Source organism: Erythrolamprus reginae, chromosome 2 (genome assembly GCF_031021105.1).
Source record: "Erythrolamprus reginae isolate rEryReg1 chromosome 2, rEryReg1.hap1, whole genome shotgun sequence".
In the NCBI taxonomy this organism is placed as follows: domain Eukaryota; kingdom Metazoa; phylum Chordata; class Lepidosauria; order Squamata; family Dipsadidae; genus Erythrolamprus; species Erythrolamprus reginae.
Window position 1 is genome coordinate 269,397,320 of NC_091951.1, and position 24,300 is coordinate 269,421,619.

At 40.2% G+C, this 24,300-nt stretch overlaps 1 protein-coding gene across 3 annotated transcripts in view; it reads left to right on the forward strand.

The window, feature by feature from the left end:
* The window catches only part of BRD10 (bromodomain containing 10), a 52,163-nt gene that overhangs the window by 23,371 nt on the left and 4,492 nt on the right, over positions 1-24,300 (forward strand). For all 3 annotated transcript variants that reach the window (XM_070742574.1, XM_070742575.1, XM_070742576.1), the window contains 5 exons: positions 2,524-3,914; positions 17,322-17,398; positions 20,749-20,838; positions 23,399-23,514; positions 23,634-23,812. In XM_070742574.1, coding sequence (XP_070598675.1) covers positions 2,524-3,914; positions 17,322-17,398; positions 20,749-20,838; positions 23,399-23,514; positions 23,634-23,812 — 1,853 coding nt within the window. The remainder of the gene's footprint in view (positions 1-2,523; positions 3,915-17,321; positions 17,399-20,748; positions 20,839-23,398; positions 23,515-23,633; positions 23,813-24,300) is intronic.

Below are 24,300 nucleotides of genomic sequence, written 5' to 3' on the forward strand. Positions count from 1 at the left end.
TTAACATTTATTTCACAAATATGTATCTGTATCTCTGAACATTTGTTTGTAATTCTAAAGTCATTTTATTAAGCTAGCTTCAACTTTTGCTGTTAAAGGGAATTTCAGAGATGACCTCATTCATACAGTGCACCAAGCCATAAAATGGCTTATTTGAGTCTCCCTCATTGTGCTTTTCAAGCCATGGTTTTTGAAGTATTGTATGACCAGGCAATTGTGGCTTACTAAATGAACTATGATTTAGAATAATGTCTGAAACCCGTTAATACGAGTTAATCCTTTTATGTTTGTATTTCTCTTCATTATCTATTAATAACTTTCCCTGAATTAGTCTATTTAGTAATAATAATAGCAACAGAGTTGGAAGGGACTTTGGAGGTCTTCTAGTCCAACCAACCCCCTGCATGGGCAGGAGACCCTTCACTACTTCAGACAAATGGTTATCCAACATCTTCTTTAAAACTTCACAACTTCTGGAGGCAAGCCGTTCTACTGATCAATTGTTCTAACTGTCAGGAATTTTCTCCTTAGTTCTAAGTTGCTTCTCTCCTTGATTAGTTTCTACCCATTGCTTCTTGTCCTACCCTCAGGTGCTTTAGAGAATAGCCTGACTCCCTCTTTTTTGTGGCAACCCCTGAGATATTGGAATATTGCTATGTCTCCCCTAGTTCTTATTTTCACTAAACTAGACATACCCAGTTCCTGCAACTGTTCTTCATATGCTTTAGCCTCCAGTCCCCTAATAATCTTTGTTGCTCTTCTCTGCACTCTTTCCAGAGTCTCAACATCCTTTTTACATCATAAAAACTATATGTGAGTTTAATCCCCATCATTCTGTGTCTGTAGATGATTGAGGAGCATTTTCATTTTAGATGAGTCAAATATATCTGGGAACAGAATAATAATTAAGAGTGCTTGACTATACATTGTTATTGCATACAGTTTAGAGAATTGTCAATACCTCAGTTTAAACAAAGCACTTTGATTTGTAAGTTCAGTAATTGTTAAGACAAAAGCATATCAATATAATCAAGTATTGATGTATGAATCAAGCTAATGTAGTATTAAATATACAAAATACCCTTTTCATATTTGATACTGCATTTGCAATCTTGAACTACAGAATTATTCCAAAGATGAAGCATGGAAGCTTTGTGTCTCAAACTTTTTAGAACTCATGAAAAAAAGAACTGCTCGATTAACAGTCCCTCTACATTTTCTTCAAGAGCAAGAAAGCTCTCATTCTTTACAGAATATTCTGAAAATGATGTATAGAAGATGCTGGGGTTTTTACTTGAATTTGTTTAGCAAAAGCTGTGATCTAGAGGTAGCATACATACAATTAATGTTACAGCTTATAACCAATCAGCTCTGAGATTCACTGAAGCATAGAATGTAATGGACAGAGTTTGCATCAATAGTCACCTGCTGCAATGCTAATGAATTGAGGATCTTTTTTCTTACATTGAAATTAACCTTTGCAGAAAGAAGACAGAGAATTTATATTGGCCAAGTAACTTATTATTAGGACTCTAATGTAATTGAAATAGACACCAAATAGCATGTAGAATTTATGAAATATAAAATAAACTCAAAGTATTAAATTACTTGCAGAGAACATAAGATTTAGTAGTCTGAAATTAAAAAAAAAATTGATAATATATTGGGAATATGGATTGTGAAAAAGTTAAGTATTGTGATTTAAAATGTATATTGACATATTTATCAATTTGTTGGTCTTTATAAATGAAGAAACCTTTGATAGGATTTAAAGTGTATTCCTTAGAGCTTGGGTCCCACAAGGGCAGGAATAGCAGGGCTTTCCCATCCTTCGTCTTACAGTTAATCTCCTTAAAAGAAAAGGCTTGGATAAAAGCCAAGGCAAGTGTTTTGAGAAAGTGTTTTTCCTTTACATAGAATACTGTGGGATCTCAGTATTTAGTCTTGATAATGATAAAAAATTAGGTTCTCTGCATAAGTATGGTAAGATTTTAATACAATTAATTTGCGACATTAGTAATAATTATGTTTATAATATTATGCAATATTATGTATTATAAATAACAAGATTTTGCTAGTATTTATCAGCTGTTCACTAAACACAGGCACTATAACAGACTGTTTTGTTTTTTTGGATGCACTGAATGCAAATGTCTGCTGTTAAAATATAGCATATTACATCATGCTATAAGCATTAATAGAAAAATATGATGTGAGGGATAAGGTATCCTGGGCTTCAAAAGAAGTATAGCATCATATGCTGCATCAGCATCTCTAGATGCTACGTTACAAAACTTGTTCTAGTTGAAGGATAACTCAATATCCAGCGGCAATAAGATAATAAAATATCCAAACTAAATCAGGTTGCTGTTTTGGTGGATTTTGTATTACAGAAGTATTGAATTATCCAAGACTCAGTCAAAATCTTAGTTATGCTACTATAAAGTTTCTTTTGCTTTTATGTACAAACTATTTTCCATTAGTCTTCCTTTTTTTAATACTAAACCTGATTTTTTTTTTTAGACTTCGAGAACAAGAAAGAAAAGAAGCAGAAGAAGCTAGTCAAAAAGAAGTAGACGAATGGGAGAGGTCTCTTCTGTCTCAAGCAGCACCTACTCAAATGGAAAACATGTGGGAAATTCCAGCTATTGGCCATTTTCTTTGTTTAGCACAACATATTTTAAATTTGCCTGAAATAGTATTTTATGAATTGGAACGCTGTCTTTTGATGCCGCAGTGTAGTCCATTTTTGTGTAAAATAATGACTTCTTTGTTAAGTCCTCCCCACCGAAGATCTACTTTGCATCGAAGACCAAGTTTATCTTACAGGACTTGGGAAGCAGCACTTAGACAGAAAGTACAACAATGGTATACAGTGGTTGGGCAAACTGATAATCCAGACAGTTATGCAGAAAAACTTGGCCTCTGTCCTCAGTTTTTCAAAGTTCTTGGAGAAGTCAATCCTTTGGAGGAGAAACCATTTCATGAACTTCCATTTTCTCAGAAGGTATGGTTGCTTAAAGGCCTCTGCGACTTCGTATATGAGACTCAAAAGGATGTACAGGATGCAGTACTTGGTCAACCTATTCATGAGTGCAGGGAAGTGATTCTGGGTTATGATTACTTAGAACATGCCTATGTTCACTTCCCACAATTCTGTGGTGCAGACGTACGGATTTATAAGCAAAAGCCTTTTCATGCTCCTGAATTTCCCATTCCAACCATTAAAGTAAAAAGAGTACCACGCATTAAACTGGAGAAGCTGAAATGTGAGTATGGCACCAAAAGCAATGGGGAAATTAGATTTGATGCTAAAGAGCTGTTGCCCCATGCAAAACAAGAACCTGAAAAAAATATTTGCTTGCCAAAGGTTCACTTGAATCTCTTGAATGTTATACCAGAACATGAACTCAAATATAATTGCGAAGAGAAAACACATAAAGATTGTGACTTTACAAAAGATTGCTGTAAAGAAAATCAAGATAAAGGCATTGTTTCAGAAGATGGTTTGGGGGAACCTCTTAGCCCAGGAGAAATCAGGATTCTAGAAAATAAAGAAAAATGTGGTGAATCTTCAGTTACCAAACTTGAGGAAATCCCATTAAAAGGAAACACACTTAAAACATGTCAGATGCATGTGAATGGTAATCAGACTGACAATCCAGACTTTAATTGTCACAAAGTTGCTAAAGAAGTGACTTCAAAGAATTCAGTAGAACAGAAAACACTAATGTTTAGTAAAATAAGAGCAAAGAAGAAAAAGAAGAAAAAAAAGAAATTAAAAGATATTTTGAATGAAAGCCTTCAGAGAAAACGCGAAATTCATCTCCACTCATTAAAATCTTATAAACCTGAGATCCAGAATAAATTACTCATGATAAAAAAGAAAGCCAAGCACAAGAAGCACAAATCTGGTAAGATGACTTGAACAAAGCAACGGGGAAATAATTTTGCTGGTTGTTTTTCTATTTAAATATTTAATGCTGACACTAAAAATTGTTCTGAGTTTGACTTTCTTTCCAACCCTAGACTATACAAGTAGCATCCCTCTGCAAACAGAGGAGAGAGGAACTCTTCCAAAGGGCTATAGGAATGGAGTTCAGACTCTGAAGATCTGATCTCTGTTCCTGCAACCATTCAGAGGAGTTCCCTTCTGCATACAGAGGAGAACTGAACTCAGCAGCAGCTTCTTTCGCCCCATCTGCTTAAGAGATTACTTAATGACTACAAGCAGGAATGTAGGATTGCAGTTATTGAATGAAGCAGTCACAGGGGCATTTCACTTAATGCCAATTTCTCTCAACAATTGAGATTCTGGTCCCAATTGTGATAATAAATTGAAGACTAATTATATTAAGCTTGCAGATTATTTGTATTTTACAAAAGTAATATCATCAGCACCACATAGGCTATTAATGTTTCTTCCCCAGTATTGAGTTCATCTTCCAATCCAGCTTCCCTCAATATATATGCTACATATATGTTGAAAAAATAAGGAAAAAATATGCAAGCTTGTCTCACCCCTTTGTCAATCTGGGACCAGTCTTTTTTGTCATATTCCATCAAAACTCTAATTTCCTGACCTATGAATAGGTTTTGCATGAGGAAAAGGACATATTTTAGGATTCCCGTTTTTAAACAACATTCTACAGGTTGACATGATCAACATAATCAAAGGGCTTTCTGTAATCAATAACACATATAATTTTATCTATTCTTTGGCTGTCTTAATTGTCTATAGCACATTAGCAATAATGTCTTATAGCCCAAGCTTTTCTGAAATCAGGTTGCATATCTGGCCACCTCCCTTTTCATACAGGATTCTAATTTGCATTGGATGATTCTAAAGCTTAATTTGAAATTAAGGATATTTTATGATAGTTTGCAGAGTCTATTACATTTTATTTCTTTGCTATTAAAATATAGGCTGAACTTTTCCAATCTGTTGGCCACTGTGTATTCTCACAACATACTGTATTTGTTGGCATATTTTGATTAGAATCCTTTCTGATTCCTCTTCTGTTGCCTGTCATATTTTTGAATATATTCTGTCTATTTCTTTAACCTTTTGATTTGGCAATCACCAGAGTATATTGATCTTGCTAGTGGTCTTCTAGTACTAGAGGTTTTTTTAAAGTTGGGAATGTCTTCCAGGATGCTATCTTCTACTGGCATCCTTTAGCATTCCAATTCAAAGTGGTACCTACTCAATGCAGTGAGGTTTTGGAAGGCTGCTTGCTTTTCTATGTTTCCATTTTCAATGTCTTTACAGATGTCATAATACTGCTTTATGTCTCTTCTAACAACTTTCTGAAATTCTTTGTCAAATTCCATCCTGAGATCTTTGTCTTTCGCGGCTTTAGCTTTTCTTCTTTTCCTGGCAATTTCCACTATGCATTATGAGAGTTATTTTTTTCTTTTCTTTAACCTTTTGCACTCTTTTTTTATATACTGTATATTTTAGAGTATAAGACACACCTTTTTGGGGAGGAAAATAGGGAAAATAATCTTCTTACCAGATATTCATCTGGCTAGCATCCTTAGTCTGATCAGTTTCAGCACATTATTTTATCCCCTGGTTAGAGCTTTAAAAAAAACCTTATTTGGAGAGAGTAACAATGAAAGAGCTTGGAAGCCAGTAAGAGCTGGGAACATTGTTAGTACCTGGTTATGGTTGAAAAGAAACATTCGGAGCAAGTAGAGCAATGAATATAAACCTGCAAAGATTAGGGCTTTGAAAACATTCTTTGCAGAGAGTAACAATGAAAGAGCTTGCAAGCAGTAAGAATTAGGAATATAGTTAGTACCTGGTTAGGGCTGGAAAGAAACATTTGGAGCAAATTGGAGCAATAAAAAAAACTACAAAGACAGAGTTTGGAAAACATTTTCCCCAGAGAATAACAGTGAAAGAGCTTGCAAACCGGTAAGAGCTGGGAACATTGTTAGCACCTGACTGGAAAGAAACTTATTCAGAGCAAGTTAGAGCAATGAAAAAAACCTTGGAAAGACTTAGGGCTTGGAAAACATTATTCGCAGAGAATAACAATGAAAGAACCTGCAAGGTAAGAGCTGGGAAGATTGTTAGCACCTAGTTAGGGCTGGGAAAAAAGCTTTGAAAAAAGCTACATTCAAAGTATAAGACTCACCCAAAGTATCAGCCTCTTTTAGGGAGGAAAAAGGTGCGTTTTATACTCTGAAAAAATATGGTAAATCTTTTACCAGCTTATTTTAGTTCATTCCAAAGTTCTTCTGGTTCCCTATCCATAAGTTCATGATTTCAAAATTATTCTGGATATTCTTCTTGAAAATATAGGGTATATGATCAAGATCTTATACTTGTGTATGGAGGTTCTCAATCATCCAGGTTATGGTTGTCCCAAAGATGCTTTTTCAAGAGGCAATTGGTTTTCCTTGTTTTTCTTTGAAGAAGTTTCATTTCTCATCCAAGAAACTTCTTCAGCTCTAGTGGGGAATGGAAGAATTACACCATCCTTTCAGCAGTTCCAAGAAGGCTCCATACCCATTTGCACTGTGACCCTGGGGACACAGATAAACCTCCAAATGGCCTCAACAACTTTCTAAAAGAATGCAAATGACCAGCTGTCTGCAAGGAATATAAATGCTTCCATTCCCCATCATTTAGTCAGAACTGAAGAAGCTTCTTGGTCGAGAAGTGAAACGTCTCCCAAGAAAAACAAGGAAGTCCAGTGGTTTCTTGAAAAAGAATCTTTGGGACAACCATGACCTGGTTGTCTGAGAATCTCCATAAACAATGATAAGATCTTGAAAGCACTTGAAAGTTGCTCAAATAAAATAACTCTACCAGACAAACTTAAATCCATACACAAGAGAGCTCACAAGGCAAGAGAAGTCCAGAATCTCCAAGGCACGATTCAATTCCAAACATGGGGTCAATCCAGAGTGAAGCAGGAATCATGACGACCAGACACACAGCTAGAAAATAAACACATTGTTCCCAGCAATGCCTCCATCCATCTGCTGTGATAAATAGTCAGCTTCTAGTGCATTAAGATGGACAGGCTTTCTCCTCTGGAATAGTCTGGCTGACCTTCTCTGTTCCTGCCTTTTCTCTGCCCTGGATCAGGTATAGAATGCAGTTTCTCCTCCTCTTTGCTGGCTGTCTGCTACTGCAAGCTTTTCCCAGCTGGAGCCTCTGCCAAATCCCTTCCAGACAGCCGTTCAGAACCATCACTTAGCCCAGTTCCTGATGTGCCAGGAATTGGCTCATTCTCTGCTAAGCGGACATCCGAGGATATATCTGGGAGACATCCCGTTTAAGTAGTAAACTGTGTGATCTTTTGACTGAAAATACATGACAGCCTTACCAGTAACCAGATATGAAGCATCACCTGAGAAACTAAGAAGAGTCTCTTTTGGGCCTCTTACCCTATCCGCTAACCAGCTCTCTCGTATCTCTGTTCCTTAGGCAGAAATTCTTTGTCCCTTCTCCAAGGGTCTTTCCCACATACCTATAAGAACAATTCCAATTCATTCTCATATTTACTAATATCTATGATAGCAGTGTGTAATTGTTTCATTTCATATTTCCCTGTTCTGAGCTTGTTCATGCTTCTTATGTTCCATATTTCCTGTGTAATTCTGGTTTTGCAACTTTGGATTTTCTTTTCCTTCATGGCATCAGCAACAAGACTTCCTGAAAGCTTTAATATAGCTACATTATAAACACCATTAACATGCTGAAAGATTCTTAACTCTTCTTCGGTTCTATGTTGAATGCCATCTGACCTAATGGTCTCATCATTTGCCAGTGTATCATCAATTACATTATATTGTTTATACACATCCAATATTCTTCACTCATCCTGAGGTAGCACAGCAGAAATTTTACAGGAAAGAATAGAGCCATTATTACTAGCTACTCAGAGTCACCTAAAACTGAAATGTGTGGCATATAACAGAAAGACTTAGGAGATCTTCTAGTTCAACCCCTTACTCAGGCAGGAAGCCCTATTATCATTTCAGACAAATGGCTATCCAATCTCTTCTTTAAAATTTCCATTACTGAAGCACCCACAACTTCTGGAGGCAAGTTGTTCTGTGATTAATTGCTCTAACTATCAGGAAATAATAAATTAAGTTAAATGACTAAGTAACTAACAGGTCTCTCTGGCCCCCTTTTCGAGAAGTGCCTTTTATAAACAAAACATTTCTTCAATATTTGAAAATCATCTTTTTTAAAACTTCCCCATTACTGTCATAAAAAATGTTTTAGTCTTTTTGCAGCAATGTAAACATTAATGCATTGCTTCTATTCATCATTCAAATAATGTACTAGGTGCTCAGAGTCCATGTTTTTGAGCCATTTATCTATTAAATAAAATTAGCTCAAATGACAAAAGTTAAGCAAAATGCAACTAATTTGAGTCCTGCTCTGCATGAGCTTTACTTCCAGTTTCATAAAGGGCACAAATTCTCTTAAATTTTAAAGTTCTCTGTCTGGTCCCTAAATATTGATAATAAGGTTTTGTGACAGATATGATTGCCTGGTTAATTTTGCTTAAAATGTTCTATGTGGAAGAAAAGTAATTAAAGAACTGGGTTAAGTTTTGCTTATCCATGTTCTCCTATGCCTGCTTGGAGAGTCCAAGCATGGGAGATTACCGGTAACTTCTGTTGGTAGCTAAGGGATTGAGTTAAAAATAGACATGGTCATGCCTCTTCTGTTCCACCAGTTTCGATCTGGGTCAGATCTTTTAACTCAGTTGAGCTAATAGGACATGTAATTTCCTTCTCTTTTTATCTCAGTTCATTAGTAACAGAGAAAAGTGCTTGGACTGTCCTTTTATGTGGACGGTGTGAATAAAGAGCAGTCAGAGTCCCTGCCCTGAGTGGGCTATACTCAGTTATGAGGCATTTGGAGTGGCTTGCTTTCCTGCTGTTTCTCCTTGCGGGGATAGCAAGTGAGCCAGTTGGGCAATTTTGTCACAGCCAGATTTGGAGTCCCTGCCCTGAATGGGTTATGCTCCTCATTGGCAATCAGTGGCTCAAGGCTAAGTAGGGGAAGCCATCCAGTGGCGGAGACAAGTGGGCACCATTTTTGAAGGCGGAGATTCGCACCGAAACCAACAGCTCTGGGAACTCCTACCGTGTTTCCCCAATAGTAAGGCAGTGTCTTACTATCTTTTTACCCCCAAAAGCCCCACTGTGTCTTACTTTGGGGGTATGTGTTATATTGTCCCGGGCACCGGGGCCGGCTCGTCTTCGGGCTTCGGCCCGGGCGAGGCCTCTTCTCCTCCGGGCGGGCGGCGTTAAGCAGCGTTGCACGGCAGGCGCGGCTGCCCGTTGGGCCCGGCCTCCATCCCTCCTGCGCTGCGGCGGGGCTGGTCCGCGATGCGCGTCCTGGGGGCGCCCGGCTGGCCGGCTCCGGAGGCTGCGGCTCCTCCCGCTGCTGCCCAACGCCGAGGATGCCCCGTGCCCAGCCCGGCTACGGCAGCAGGCAGGCAGGCAGCCCCAGGCGCGGCGGGGAGACCAAAGGCGGCTCGGCCCGGGCGAGGCCTCTTCTCCTCCGGGCGGGCGGCGTTAGGCGGCGTTGCGCGGCAGGCGCGGCTGCCCGTTGGGCCCGGCCTCCATCCCTCCTGCGCCGCGGCGGGGCCGGTCTGCGATGCGCGTCTTGGGGGCGCCCGGCTGGCCGGCTCCGGAGGCTGCGGCTCCTCCCGCTGCTGCCCAACACCGAGGATGCCCCGCGCCCAGCCCGGCTACGGCAGCAGGCAGGCAGGCAGCCCCAGGCGCGGCGGCGAGAGCAAAGGCGGCGGCGGGAGTAGCGGACGCCTCCCTCGCTTTTAGTACCGTGTTTCCCCGAAAGTAAGACATATGTTTTACTTTCGGGGTATGGCTTATATTACCCGACCCCCCTGAAACCCCCCATATGTCTTACAATCGGGGGGGTCTTACTATCGGGGAAACACGGTAGCATATTGACAGGAGCTCCTCCTCCTATCGCCTAGCCTGCCGGCAATAACAAAGGAGAGAGCTACTACATTGTGGCACAAATGTGGGCTCCATTTTCGTACCCTCAGTGAATTTCAGGCATTAATTGTTGATTAGCTGTTTCGCTCTCAGAGATGTGGGCTGGATTTTTTTGCAGCATGCGGTTTGTGTGATCCCCGGGGCTGCTGGTTGACAGCCACCATTTGCCTTGGTCCTTGGGACTCTTGCCTGATATCTGATGAGTCCCTGCCCTCAGGGGTGTCACTCTCTTGCCAGATAAATTATGAGTACATGCCCTCAGGGGATTAATCTGACCATGAAATTGCCTTATCTCTCCCCGCCCTTTTTGGATTGCGTGACAGGAGTCTCTGCCCTCGAGTTATACTCTGTTGGGGAGTACCAGCAGTGTGCCTGGGCTCAAGCACGAATTGCAGTGAGTGCTTAAATCAAAAGCCTTGACAGGTCCAGCATTTTTGATCTGCTACAATAGGTACCTGTTTCCCAGGGCTCTAAAAAGATATACCTGCTCCTGTAGTGGGAAAAAAGGATGGCACCCACTTTTGCCAGTGGCAAGACCAATGGGTCTACAAGCAAGGGGCATAAATCAAAGAGTGCTCCTAATCAGTCTAAGACCAAGGACTCTTCTTCCAGTAAGGCCACCTCAGCTGCCCTCAAGGATGCTGGTTGCCACCTCAGAGCACTCAAAAAGGAATTCGCCAAAGCCCAGCATCAAGTTGAGCTGGCCAGGGCACCTATAATTAATTCTCAGGAGGTAGTCTAGAATCTGCCAGAATATTTTCCCACGGCAGTTCAGGTTTGGTCCCCAGATCACATAGTCTGTCCCCAGAACACTCCATAGTACCTCAGGGAGATATTAATCAGGGAGCCATTATGCCTCCCACCTGATCCCACCCAGAAGGCAACCCTCTTGGGGCTCCACACAAGGGAGGGTCAACCCAGGGAACTACCCCAGGACATTAGGACTATGATTTCATCAGCAATACAGGATATAACTATAGGATTTCAGCAGAGATGCCCTCCCCACAATTAGTCATGTCCCAACTCAGGAAACTTGGGCTTAGACCTGAGTATTTGCCACATTCATTGGCTCAGGGCTCAGGGTTGATGGTGGCTGAAGGATCTATCAATTATATGGATTGTCAGATGATGAGGATTTCATACCAGATCAACCTGTCTTTAAAGGTCTTTTTAATCTGTTTTTATTAAAGATCCTCTTATATAAAGGTAAACTCAAGGCAAATATGGGAGAGTTAGACAATGGGGTTTGATCCTACAGAAGGTCTTTTCTCTGCTCCAGTCCAGAAGAAGGAAGTTATTCCCCCTTCCAAAATTTTTATAGAAAGTGTTCAGAGACAATGGTTGCAGCCAGCCTCTATCTCAGCCCCTCTTCTTATGATAAGAAGCATTATGGTCTAGGGAGAGGCTTGCAGTTGATCCTTCAGTAGTGGCTCTGGTCTCTTCTGCAGTTCTGCCTTCAGAGATTTCAAAAGGCTTGAAACCAGAGGATCATAGAGCTGAATTGGTTTGTGTAAAACCCATCAGATGGCCACTTAGTCCTTTAGAGTGGCTACAGCCACATTCTTTTTCAATTGAATATCTATAATGTGGGTCAAACAGATGCTGGCGAGATTGGCACCTGAGGATACTCGAATGTACCAGGATCTGAATAAACTTTTGGCAGCGGTTAAATTTTCAGCAGACACCACTCTTAATTCCACTAGATTTGCATCAAGGGTGATGGCCACCAATATGTCTTCCCATAGACCCTTGTGGCTGCACCAGTGGCAGGCAGACATGAAATCAAAATGACACCTTACAACTTGTCCCTTCATGGAAGGTAGTCTTTTTGGTCCAGCCTTAGATTTAATTGTGATCAAGACCAGAGATAATAAGCTTGATTTTGTGTTGGAAATGATGTATTGTTTTTTATTCTATGCTGGAGAAATTTTTTAAAAAAATTATGAGAAAAAAAAAGACCAGAGATAAGCAAAAGGTGTTACCCAGCCTCCATCGCATGACTGATTACCGCTTGATTCCTTATTTTCACCAGCAGCCCTTTCAGCAGGACGTGGCCTTGGTGCATCCACTTACCAGAGGTCCTACTATCAGGGGCTGATAGAGCCCAGTAAAGACCTTATGGTAGGGACAGGGGCAGACACTTTAGTCAGGTGAGGTTTCCTTTTAAAGGCCCCAGCTCAAAGGTTTTGCACAAATCATAGTGACTCCCTGGCACGCCCTCCCATCAACAGTTGCTTACAACATTTTGCCGACTAGTGGGAGGTCACAACCATGGACCCCTGGGTCCTTCAAATTGTAAAGTCCGGCCTGACTCTGGAATTTGTTTCAACACTCCAAGACGATTTCTCTGGTGTCCCAGCCCTACCAACCCCACTAACAGGGCTTGCAGAAACTTGCTGGACATCTCAGCTATAGAGAGGGCCACCCTGGGTCTAGAGGGCCTAGGTTTTTACTCAATCATATTCCCAAAGGGGGTAGTGGTGGAGAGCTGTGTTAGATCTGAAGCATCTCAGCTCCCACATAACTTATAGATGCTTCAAGATGCACTCCCTCAGTTCCATCCTGTGGTGCATCTGCTAGAATGAATGGCTAACCTTCAAAGATCTGCAGGAGGCTTGCCTCCACATGCCGGTGTGACCATCACAGTGACAATTCCTGCAATTTTACATGGCGGGACATTATTACCAGTATCGTGCCATATCGTTTGGGCTTTTATTGGCACCGAGAACATTTACAACATTTACAAAACTTCTGTCAGCAGTGACAGTGTATCTCAGGACACATTATATCAGACTCCAGTGTTACTTGGATAATATTCTCATCCAATCAACCTCTGTCCTTCGAGCACAATGCCACCTGTGTTACACATTCCATGTGCTACAAGCTCACAGCTTTTCAGTTAACTGTGCAAAAACACACCTCAACACGACACCACAACGTGCAAGGTTTTCCTATTGCCTGACTAATGCACCAGCATTGCATCTCTAGTACATCAGGTCTATTGACGTTGGAAAGTTCCACTGGCTCTTCTTTCCCAGTTGTTGGGAAACTGATTTCGTGTATTGAAGTGGTTCCTTGGGCAAGGCTCCATGCTCACATACTACAATGGTGTCTGTTGCCACACCAGTGGATGTGAACCAGTCACTCCACATCCACAATAATGGTGCCACAAACGGTCCTTCACTCATTGTGTTGGTGGACATCTGAAACAGTTCAGAAAGGCTCTTTGTTCAAAGAACCCACCAGAATTACCATCACAACAGATGCTAGTCTGTATAGGTGGGGAGTCCACGTATTATCTCAAGTGACTCAAGGTTGTTGGAATCCACCAGACTTGACTGATGCTAACATCAACCTCCTAGAGCTTTGGACTATATTTCTTGCACTGGAACATTTCCAACAATTGTTGTGGGACTCCCATGTAGTCGTCTTGACAGACAATGTGGCCACTCAAGCCCATATCAACCATCAATGGGGCACCAGGTCCCTACAGCTCAAGAGAGCAGAGAGACTAACACTATGGGTGGAGCTGAACGTGTGGCCAATTCAGGTGGAGCATATATCTTGAATATCGACTGTGCAGGCGGACTTTTTAAGTAGGTACACCATAGACCACTCATAGTGGTGCCTCAATCACTAGTCCAAAGATTTGGCTAGCCCATAGTGGATCTTTTTGCAAACAAGGTCAACACAAACCTGCTAAGGTTCTTTGTCAGATTCCTTAAGTTGGGGGCAGAAGAGGTCAATCCTCTCCACAAATCCTGGCCTCCAGTGCTGTTATACACATTTCCCCCTCTTCCATTCATCCCAAGGCTGATTCAAAAAATCCTAGTAGAGTTCCTGCAGGAAGGGTTTTCTCAAGGTTTAGCGCCCAATACACTATGCAGGAAAGTGGCAGCCTTGCCAACTGTCCTTCATATTGACAATCTATAGTCTCTGTCCCATCACCTACAGGTCCACAGTTTCTTAAAAGGGGCTACTAATTTAAGACCTTAGGTAGTCCATCACTATCCCTCCTGGGATCTGCTCTTGGTACTTAGGCACTAACCCCATCGTCCTTTGAGCCATTGAAATCTATTAATCTCTGGTATCTGCCATTCAAAACTGTCTTCCTGGTCGCTATCACCTTGGCTAGGAGGATATTGGAATTGGTGGCCATTTCAGTCCACCAAGATTTGTGTATCTTCCACAACAATAGAATTGCCCTCCATCTGATTCTCTCCTTCCTTCCAAAGGTAAACTTCTGGTTCAATCAGGCCCAGAGGTTATTTTACCAGATTTTTGCCCAAATCCCAAACATCAATTGGAACATCAGTTACATAAATTAAATTTTAGGAGGGCTCTCTGGATATATCTAAAACAGACTTCCTCATTTAGAAAGACTGAGCTTTATCCTTTCAACCTTCATCTATGAGGCAGAAAGTATCCCCCTTGATGATAGGCAGATGGTTTAAGGTGTGCATTGCCACATCTTATGAATGTCACGCCAAACCATTGCCCAGTCACTTGACAGCTTACTCCACCAGAGGTATGGCCACCTCGACTACATGGGTCATGCAAGCATCGATTGAAGAAATTTACAGAGCAGCAACATGGCCCTCACTATCAACATTATAAACTGGATTAGTTTGCCTCAACTGAGGCATCCTTTGGCAGATGAGTTCTACAACAAGTCTGCTCCACCTCCAATATCCTGGACCTTTCAGCTCCCACCCATGGGAATTAAACTTTGGCATATCTTGCATGCTTGGACTATTCAAGCAACGCACAGGAGAAGAAATGTTGCCTTACCTTCACATTCTTCTATGTGTGATGTAGAGAGTCCAAGATCCGCCGTGACTGTTACAGTCCAGGGTTGGGCTTTGACTGAACTGGAATGATTTTGTCACAACCTGAACATGTCTTCAGGGTCTAGGCCTACATTAAAAGAACTGACCCAGATTGAAGCCAGTGAAACAGAAGAGGCGTGACCACATCTATTTTTAACTCAGTCCCTTAGCAACTGACAGAAGTTAATCTCCCATGCTTGGACTCTCCACAGTGCACATAGAAGAACGTTCAGGTAAGCCAACATTTCTTCTCAAAACATTCACATGGAAAAGTTTATATTTAAACAGTGCCATTAATCGAACATTAGTGAGCTTGACCTTCAAGATCAGAGGGTAGCTTATTCATTATATCCATCAAATAGATCATAAAAGGAATATATTCATTGCAATTTGAACACTGGTAATGTACATAATGTAAGAAAATTGTGTTGAATCATTTCTACATGACTTATCACACCTAATAAGAAAAAATATAAATGCTTTTTTGGCCATTGCTTGTAAGAATTTACTATCTCATCTTTGAAGATATAGGTTTATATGATAGCAGGTATATGGAATACCATGGTAATAGAGGAGTAAGTATAAAATATTCCAGCCAAACTGTTTATTACCAAAATCAAACAGTAAGAAGACCTTGCAATAAAATGTTAACAATGTGAAATGTTTTTAGTTAGTGGTATTACAGTGTTTATTATGTATACTCTGGGAACAGCAGTATTTCATTAAAAAAAGTTGGAAGTGTGCATTGAATGTTCATAAAAATACTTCATTTTTATATACATAATCCCACATTGCTGGCAAACTGCTGTGGGAGGATTTTGATTTATCATTTTGATCAGCACTGGGTGCCTCAAGCAAACTGCAATGCCTATCTCAATTCATAAAGCATATGGAACTGTTTCCTCCACTCAAGCAAAATTTCCTTTTCTGATCACAAAACAATTGGAAGTAGAGGCACAGCAAAAAGACAGAAATCTGTCTCTCCAAGTCAGATTGTACCGGGGAGGTTTCCAGTCACAGTTTCAGTAGTCATACAGTTTTTAAAAATTAATAGATCTCTCTCAGTATTCCACAATCTTGAAAAGTTTTAAAATATTGACCTACTCTATCCCCAATCCTGCGTTGTGTTTGATTTTCTCCGTTGTCTAACAATCAACATTCAATGAGTACTAAGTGCACCGAGGTTTTGCAAACATGGGATTTTTCCATGCTTGTTGATAATTTTCTGGTCTGCATCAATTTGACTGCATGATGTTTAGTATAGAGGCATCCGTATTCACTGTTTACTTAAATATCAAGTATGGGTAGAAAATGTATTCAACTAGAATAGCAACTAAGTAGATCAAGAAGAGGCAGCCTGAGGTACTCCAGATGCAATCCTTATGACAAGGAATATTGAAAGCTATAGGGTAAAGTATCTGGAAGACATGAAGATGTTTTGCTTTTCTGTCTCTTTTCAGAAATAAAATTCCTACCAACTTAACCTTCCACATAAAATCTAGTCTATAATATTCAACAGCTATCCAATCTGAATCCAGATATAATAGTCTACATAATATAGGTGATCCTCGATTTACAATAGTTTATTGAGTGACTGTTATAATAATAATAATAATAATAATTTATTAGATTTGTATGCCGCCCCACTTCTCAGACTCGGAGTTACAATGGCACTGAAAAAAGTGAGTTATAACCATTTTTCACACTTAAAATCACTGTAATAACTCTGGTTACATCATAAAAATTCAGACACTTGGTAACTGATTCTTATTTATGATGGTTACAGTGTTCCAGGGTCATGTGGGTCACCTTTTGTGATCTTCTGACAAGTAAAGGCAGTGGGGAAGCTGGGATTCCATTAACAACCATATTCCTAACTGAACAACTACAGTGATTTACAACTGTGGTAAGAAAGGTCAATAAAATGGGGCAAAACTCACTTAACTGTCTCACAGCAACAGAAATTTGGGGCTCAGTTATCAGAATTTGAGGACTGCCTGTATGTATGGGTCATCTTGTGATCCTGAATGTCACTCAGTTATTACTTTTAAGGGTAACTATGATTTTCTGCTCCTATCTACTTTGAATATTCTGATGTGGGAGATGTTGATTTTTTTTAAACTTTAGGATTGAATTCTGTCAGGTAGGAAGTGAATTGTGTATGTAAACGCAGAAGAAGATGAGAGAGTACATATATATGAGATAGGCCCAAGAATATTGGTTTTAAAACATTAATTTTTAAGGGATCCTTCAATATAAATCCAACATTACTAGAATATTACTAGTCTGAGAAGAATAAAAGAATGATTTTTTTTCATTCAAAACTTGATTTTGAATGAAAGTCTTATACAAAGCCTTACAATAGTAATAGTCTGCAGAATTACTATGACTGAAACATTCTTGATTCCTTAAACTGTTGCAAATTAATTTTCAAGTCTGTATTGTTACACATATGAATTACAAATCTTTTTCCCCCCTTTAAAGGAAAGAAATCCATATCTAAAAAAGCAGTTACAAAGAAAAGGAAATCTATTACAAAGCCTATTGTCCCAGAATTCCAGGTAATACCTTTTGGGTTTTATTTGGTTCAATAAATGATTTGAAAGCTTGTAACTTCTACAGTGACTGGTTAATATCTCCTTCATTCTAAATAATACTTAAATTAACATTAGGGTCATTCTTTGTCAAGTGGACCAGGGGTCCCCTTGACTGATTTTTTCAGCCTTATTTGAAAAGAAACCATCACAAAAGCAACATATATGATAGAAGAAAACATGTTTTTTCTACTGAAATAAAAATGAAGATGATTGAAGGTGAGAAAACAGAGAGCTCTGTTTCATCACCTTCATCTTCATTTGAAAGACCACCGTTTTTTCTATCATATGTTGTTTTTGTGATGGTTTCTTTTCAAATAAGGCTTTAATTTCACCTGGTCTACTTGACAAAGAATGACCCATTACCAAATTAATAATAAAAAAATTTGTCCTAAAATAATCATAGAATATTTTATATAGATTATAGAGATTTTTCTGAATTACATTGGTTAAGATCCAGTGTCCCATGCATGTAACAATAATCTGAGAATTGGTCTCAGAGGAAGATTATATGGTAGAGAATAATTGTAGCTCAGGATTGAACTATGGAAATTTTAATGCTGTCCAAGCTTGGTTGATTACCTGTAAATGTTTCACTACCAAACTAGATACAGTGCTACAAGGAAATGGGATTTGCTCTCATTTTATATGCTAGTGGTACATCCATGAGCACCACCTACCAGTCAGAGCACATGATGAAAACTCTTTAACTCCTTAAAACTCTTTAACCATAACTTCATCTGGGGAACTGTGGACCTCCTAGACCAGTGTTTTTCAACCTTTTTTCTTCAGGGGAACCCTTTGGTGTCGTCAGATTTCTGGTGGAACCTGTACCATGTACCGGTACTTTTTATGTCACTTCAAGGCAAGCCTTGAACATTAAGGAGGGAATTTAATTAAAAGAAAATGTATGTAACTGGATGACAAAATTAGAAAAAAAAACCTTTTGCAACTTTTTTGATGATTGATATTAGTTACTCCCCGCCCCCCTGGCTGCTTCGGTTCTCTGGACCACGCCCACCCCTGCCGATCCTCCCTTCGCTGTTTCTTTTTGGCATGGGGTGAGAGAGAATGAGAGAGGGAGAAGAGAGAAACAAATGAGAGAGAAAGGGGAGAGAGAGAAAGGGGAAAGAGAGAAAAACAAATAAAAGTGAGAGAAATGAGAGCAAAAAGGCAGGAGAAACAAATGAGAGAGAGAAGGGGGGGAGAGGGCTAGGTATACAGAAATGAGAGAGACCTGAAAGGAGAGAATCTGCCTGAGAGAACGGCGTTCTCGAAGGAGGCGGAGGCAAAAGCGGAGTAAGGCAGATGGGGCAGTGAGGGCTGCTGCTGCTCCTGGCCGTCGTTGTTTTTTTCTCTCATTAAGTCGCGGAACCCCTGGCTGGCCCTTGCGGAACCCTTGGGTTCTGTGGAACCCTGGTTGAAAAACACTGTCCTAGACCTATGATGGTGAACCTATGGCACACATGCCACCGGTGGCATACAGAGCCCTCTCTGAGAGCACGCCAGCCATTGCCACAACCCAGCTCCACCATGCATGTGTGCAACTTCCACTAGCCAGCTAGTCTTCAGGTCTCTGCTATGCATGCATGGGGGCAGGCCTTCCCCAATCTCCACAGGTTCCACCCTCCCCAGGTTCCTCTCTGTGACAGGAATGGAGGAGAAAGCTAGGATGCGTTGGGAGGAAGAAATACAAAGATCTGGGATGCCACGGAAGGAAGGAGAAAGCTAGGAGCACTGTGTGTGTGTGTGTGTGTGTGTGTGTGTGTGTGTGTGTGTGTGTGTGTGTGTGTGTGTGTAGAAATGCAAAGATATGGTTTGGGTAAGGATGGACGCAGGGTAATACACTGCTTCTGGCAATCCAGCCCGCAGTGAGCAGGCAGCCCTCAGAAAAGTTCTGAACTGGGCGACATGTCTTCCGATCATGGGCTGAATGTGAATCCCAAGGCAGAGAGGAGGGCAAACATGCGGCAGGTGCCCTGAGGCTCTGCAGAAACTAAGTGGGAGGCCCAAAAAGCATGGGTGAAGACTTTTACGGTTTCCTGCCTCGCAAAAGCAGAGATGGGCAGGAGGGGGTTGTCACATTTGCATGTGTGTGGGGATGAGTGGGGAAATCACATGGGTGTGCGCACGCGCATGTGCAATCCACCATGCCCCTCCCTTTTGGCTCACAGTCACAAAAAGTTTAGCCATCACTACCCTAGACCAAGCCATGTCCAAAACTGCTAGATAATTTCTGGAATCCTGGCACAGAGACAAATCAACCATCAACAGGCACTTAGAGATAAACGATATCTAAGTAACATTCAGCAAGACAATCAAAAAGCTAAAAAGGAAAATCACTAAGATAAAAATACTTTCTCAAAAGCAATCAACATGCAAGATGAGCAGAGATGAACACTAGATCAGAGATCAAAAAGTAAACAGTATCCCAATCAAGAAACTATCAACTCAGACAAGCAACTTAACAGTAAACAACAACTCAAACAAGAAATCACCAAACCACTCCTACCAACACTGTCAGGGCAAGCCCCTAGGATGGTATGTAAAGAGCACTCATGATGTTGCCTATTTGGGTAGTGAAACATCTACAAGAAAAAAACCAAGCTCAAAGAGCACCAATGACCCCACAATGTATTATGTATTCAATTTTTACTACATATTTTGACAGAGTGTTCATTTTCCAACTATGAATCCTTATATAATAATTTGTGGGCCACAAGCCAGGTAGTGTCGCAGCTGAGATATTCTGGCCTGGTTTTAAAATAACTGGTCAGAGTCTCAATAGGCTTAAATTTAAATAAATAAATAACTACCCCCACCCCACCCCTTTGTGTGTATGTGGTATAATAGGAATTAAAGGATTCTGCCATTCCCACATATGTTACCTCCAGAAGAGACATCAGAATTGGACTATTTGAAAATATTTTAAAGTTACGGTAAAATTGGAAGGCCTCTGAGATACAGAATAACAACCACTCATATTCTTAAAATCCCTCCAAACCTGAAAAATTACATCAATGGTTTTTCATTTTATTGCTGGCCTTCACCATCATAAAGACAATATGTAACACAAAGTCTGCCCACTGCTTTTTTTAGAATCCAAATGGCATCAAAACTTAATAAAAGTGCAGATATACTTCAGGGGAAGAGCTTGTTTGAGCAGATCAGTAATATCAGAGAATGCTCAGGGAATCAAAATGTAACATGTATTCAATTATTTTGTAAATAATTGAGTGTAGTAATACTCATTTTCTAATAGATTGTGCTGCATGTCTCTGGTTTTTAATAGTTTAACTTTTTTTCTTTTATTCCAGCTTATTTGCACTAATCTTGATGAACTCAGGGAATTAATTAGAAAAACAGAGAATGAACTCAAAGATATTGAGCATGTTAAAAAGAAATCGGTATGTGTTTTATTTCCCCCCCCATATGCATCATATTAAAAACAATTTGTTAAGATCATTTCTTTTAGATTGCTAATCAATGATTTCTCAGTTAGATCTGGTTATTCCGCGCGTCACGTTTTAGACCTATTCCAGGCTGCAGGCATTGTCACAGACCATCGCCACTTCCATGCCTCCTGTTTTTGGCCCCTGGGCCTTGCTTTTTCAGCCTACAAACGCTCCATTTCAAACCCGTTCAAGGCTGTGGAGATCACCAGAGTACATTGCTACCAATCGCCACCTTTGTGCATCGCATTTTTGGCCTCTGCACAGTCCATTTTTGGCCTCTGTGTGTCGCATTTTTGGGCAGCTCCAGGCAGCAGGAATCCTGGAACTGCTTAAAAACGCAATGTGCAGAGGGCAAAAATGGTGTGTGTAGAGGCTGCAAACTTTTGGCCAGGAGAGAGAGAGAGAAAGAGCAAGTGAGAGAGATGGGTATGTTCATACCCTAAGGGACTAGCTTGCTCCTCTGGGCTGGCTGTCGCAGTATTTTGAAACGCGCTTCTGCCTGCAAAGAGATGGCAAGGCAGGGATCTAATCTCATCTCCTGTTCTTCGCAGGCAGGAGCACATTTCAAACTGATGTAGGCAGAGCCCTGATGAGCTGAGCTATTCCTGTGGGGTGTGTGCACACCTGCCTCTCACTTGCTGTTGCTCTTCCGGCCAAAAGAGTTCACGCCAGGAGCCCCTGTCTCTCTGGCCAAAAGAGTTTCTGCCAGAGAGACAGCGGCTCCTGGCATGTCCCCCCACTTTCCCGTAAAGTAATTGGATGGGGCTTATTTCCTGGGCAGGGCTTATTTCAATGCATGTCCTGAAAAGCCCAGGATATGTCTTATTTTCAGGGAAACATGATACCCCATCCCACCCAAACCAGAGGTCATACAACAGCTAGACCAATGCTGTTTCCATCCCATGTCTGGTTTTGACTCCTGGCTGAAAAGGATTCAGATAATTTGCTTCATTCAAGGTCATCTAAGCCTGCTGTGCAACCACCTTCTCTACCATGTTCCCTAAAAAGGGAAGTTAGATTGGATTAAAATTATCCAATATAGTGGAATCCTCCAGCTGCTTTAATGAACCAGAAGGCACATGGATCTAAGGCGCAGGGGGCCAAGTTCATAGTCCTAAAGTCCTGACTACTTCCTCAGATCCAATTGATTCAAACCATTCCCAATTAACTGGACAAGATTCTGTCGCAGGCTTCTTCTCTGGACTTGCAACATAGTTAGCATCCAAATGGGAATGAATCCAAGCAGCTTTATTCAAAAAATACCTACACAAATTCCTCTGCATGCCTCTGTAAGAGGTAATCCATGGTCTCTTTATGCAACAGGGTTTATATTGCCTGAAACAGGACTGCAGAGTAGAAGTTTGCAAATGCAAAAAGGGTAGGGAAGTACCAATGCTTCTATTATTAATGGAAGTACAAACTTGTGTTCAGTTAAGTTCCTTATTGAGCATTAGCACTGCACTAGACATCTCTCATTTCATCCCCCTCAACTTGTCCATAAACCATAAAGAGCAAAGGGATCTGTGAGAGGAGAGATTGCGTAGGCATGATCCAATCCAAATCTTCAGCTACTCCTTTATTTCAAGTGGAACCCAAAATAACAAATGTGCAACAGACCAATAGAAATGACCATCAACTCATTCTGAAACCACTCTGGGTCCATCAATCACCAGGGGCAGACCAATTCAATAAGTCCAACCTCCATCTAATGAGTGGCAGCAGTAGAAAATCCTATAGAAATTGGGTTGTGATCTGACCATGTCAAAGGGGAAATTAAATGCTCCCCCAAATTTTAGATCACGTTGTCATTGCTCTGACAGGAACACCAAATCCAGAGTGTGACCATTCTCCCAGTTCCAGCTTGATGAACAAGATCTCACAACTGGGGACCTCTGAGGCATGCTCCTTAAAAACTATAAGGGATCCTCTGATAACCCTTGCCCCAGAATCTCAGCCGATGCCACACTTGAAACTCATCTGGGCAAATTTCAGAAAGAGCAAAACCCCTTCCAGGTCTGGTCAGATCTCAGTAATACATTCCAGGTTGACTCTTATCATCAAATCATGAATGAGGAGGTCTTGTTATAGACCAATCTGGTGCTCTGTACCATCAACTAGATTTATGATTTTATGGTAATAAGACATTTTTATTGAAATAGTCATTTATTATATAGTTTTCATTCTAATCTGTGTTCTGTGTAATTATTAATTGGTACATACAGTGTAAATAAAGTGACATCTTACAGTTAAAAGAGAGAAAGAAAAGAAAAGATTAATCATTTAGTAATTTCGTTCTAAATTCTTTTTTTACTTTAATATTTGGTGAAACACTAGACATCTCCTGCAGTAATTAATGAGAAACAGATTACTACAAAATAGATGAGCCATAGTGTTCTTCCTGAAGTTGCACTCTGAGTCTTTGGAGAGGGGTGGCATAGAAATCTAATAAATAAATAAATTTTATCTTTATTGATTAAAATTTACTCTGTAATAAGGATTTTCATATTTACAGGGAAGATGGTATCATCGAAAGCAGGCTGTAAAGGAACTCCACTGTACTCTGATACGACTTCTAAATGAGTTGTTACCATGGGAACCAAAATTAATGAAGGCATTTCATAGAAACAGGTAATTAACTGAATCTTTTTGGTAAATGTAAAATGTAACAATTCACCAATCTTTTACTTGTTTTTAAGTATTAATATAAAAAGAAAAAAAATCTTACTATCTACAATGTTCCATCAAAGGTCTCGCTTAAAAAAGGACTATGATGACTTCAAACGGCAACCGGATCATGATAAATTTATTAGAGAACAGTGGACAAATGAGGACAGCGAAATACATATTGTCAAAGAAATTTCCAGTACATTTACCAGTGAAACTTCAGAACACACAGAATTTTTTAAGAGAGACTACATGGATATGGGTAAGTGGTTTTGTTGCCCTGTCATTGGTGGAGACTTCCGTCGTCTTACCAAAATGAAAATTGATAACAAAATAGTTATCTATTTTATACCGTTTCTTTTTTTTTAGAGTATTGTGCAAATTCAAGCAACATTAATTATATCATGGCCTGTTGGTAATTTTGACAAATCAACTTATGTTGTTTTCCCAGGTCCCAATGGTAAAAAAAGTTCATTCTTTCTTTCACTTTGGGGAAGAGAGGGATGCTGATCGGTAACCTTGGCAAGATGTTTTTCATACTTTAGATTGAAACAGTTTCAGATTTTTAAACATATCCGCTCTTCCCCAGGATAAACAATGAGATATTATCTCTCTTTTATTGATGAAATAATTTCAGAAAATGCTTAAATATTAAATTGAGTATAAAACAAATAAAAATTTACAGAATTAAAATAATTAAGTTTTTGAGCACATCATAAATTGTCCTACCAAAACTTCTTTTGTTGATTG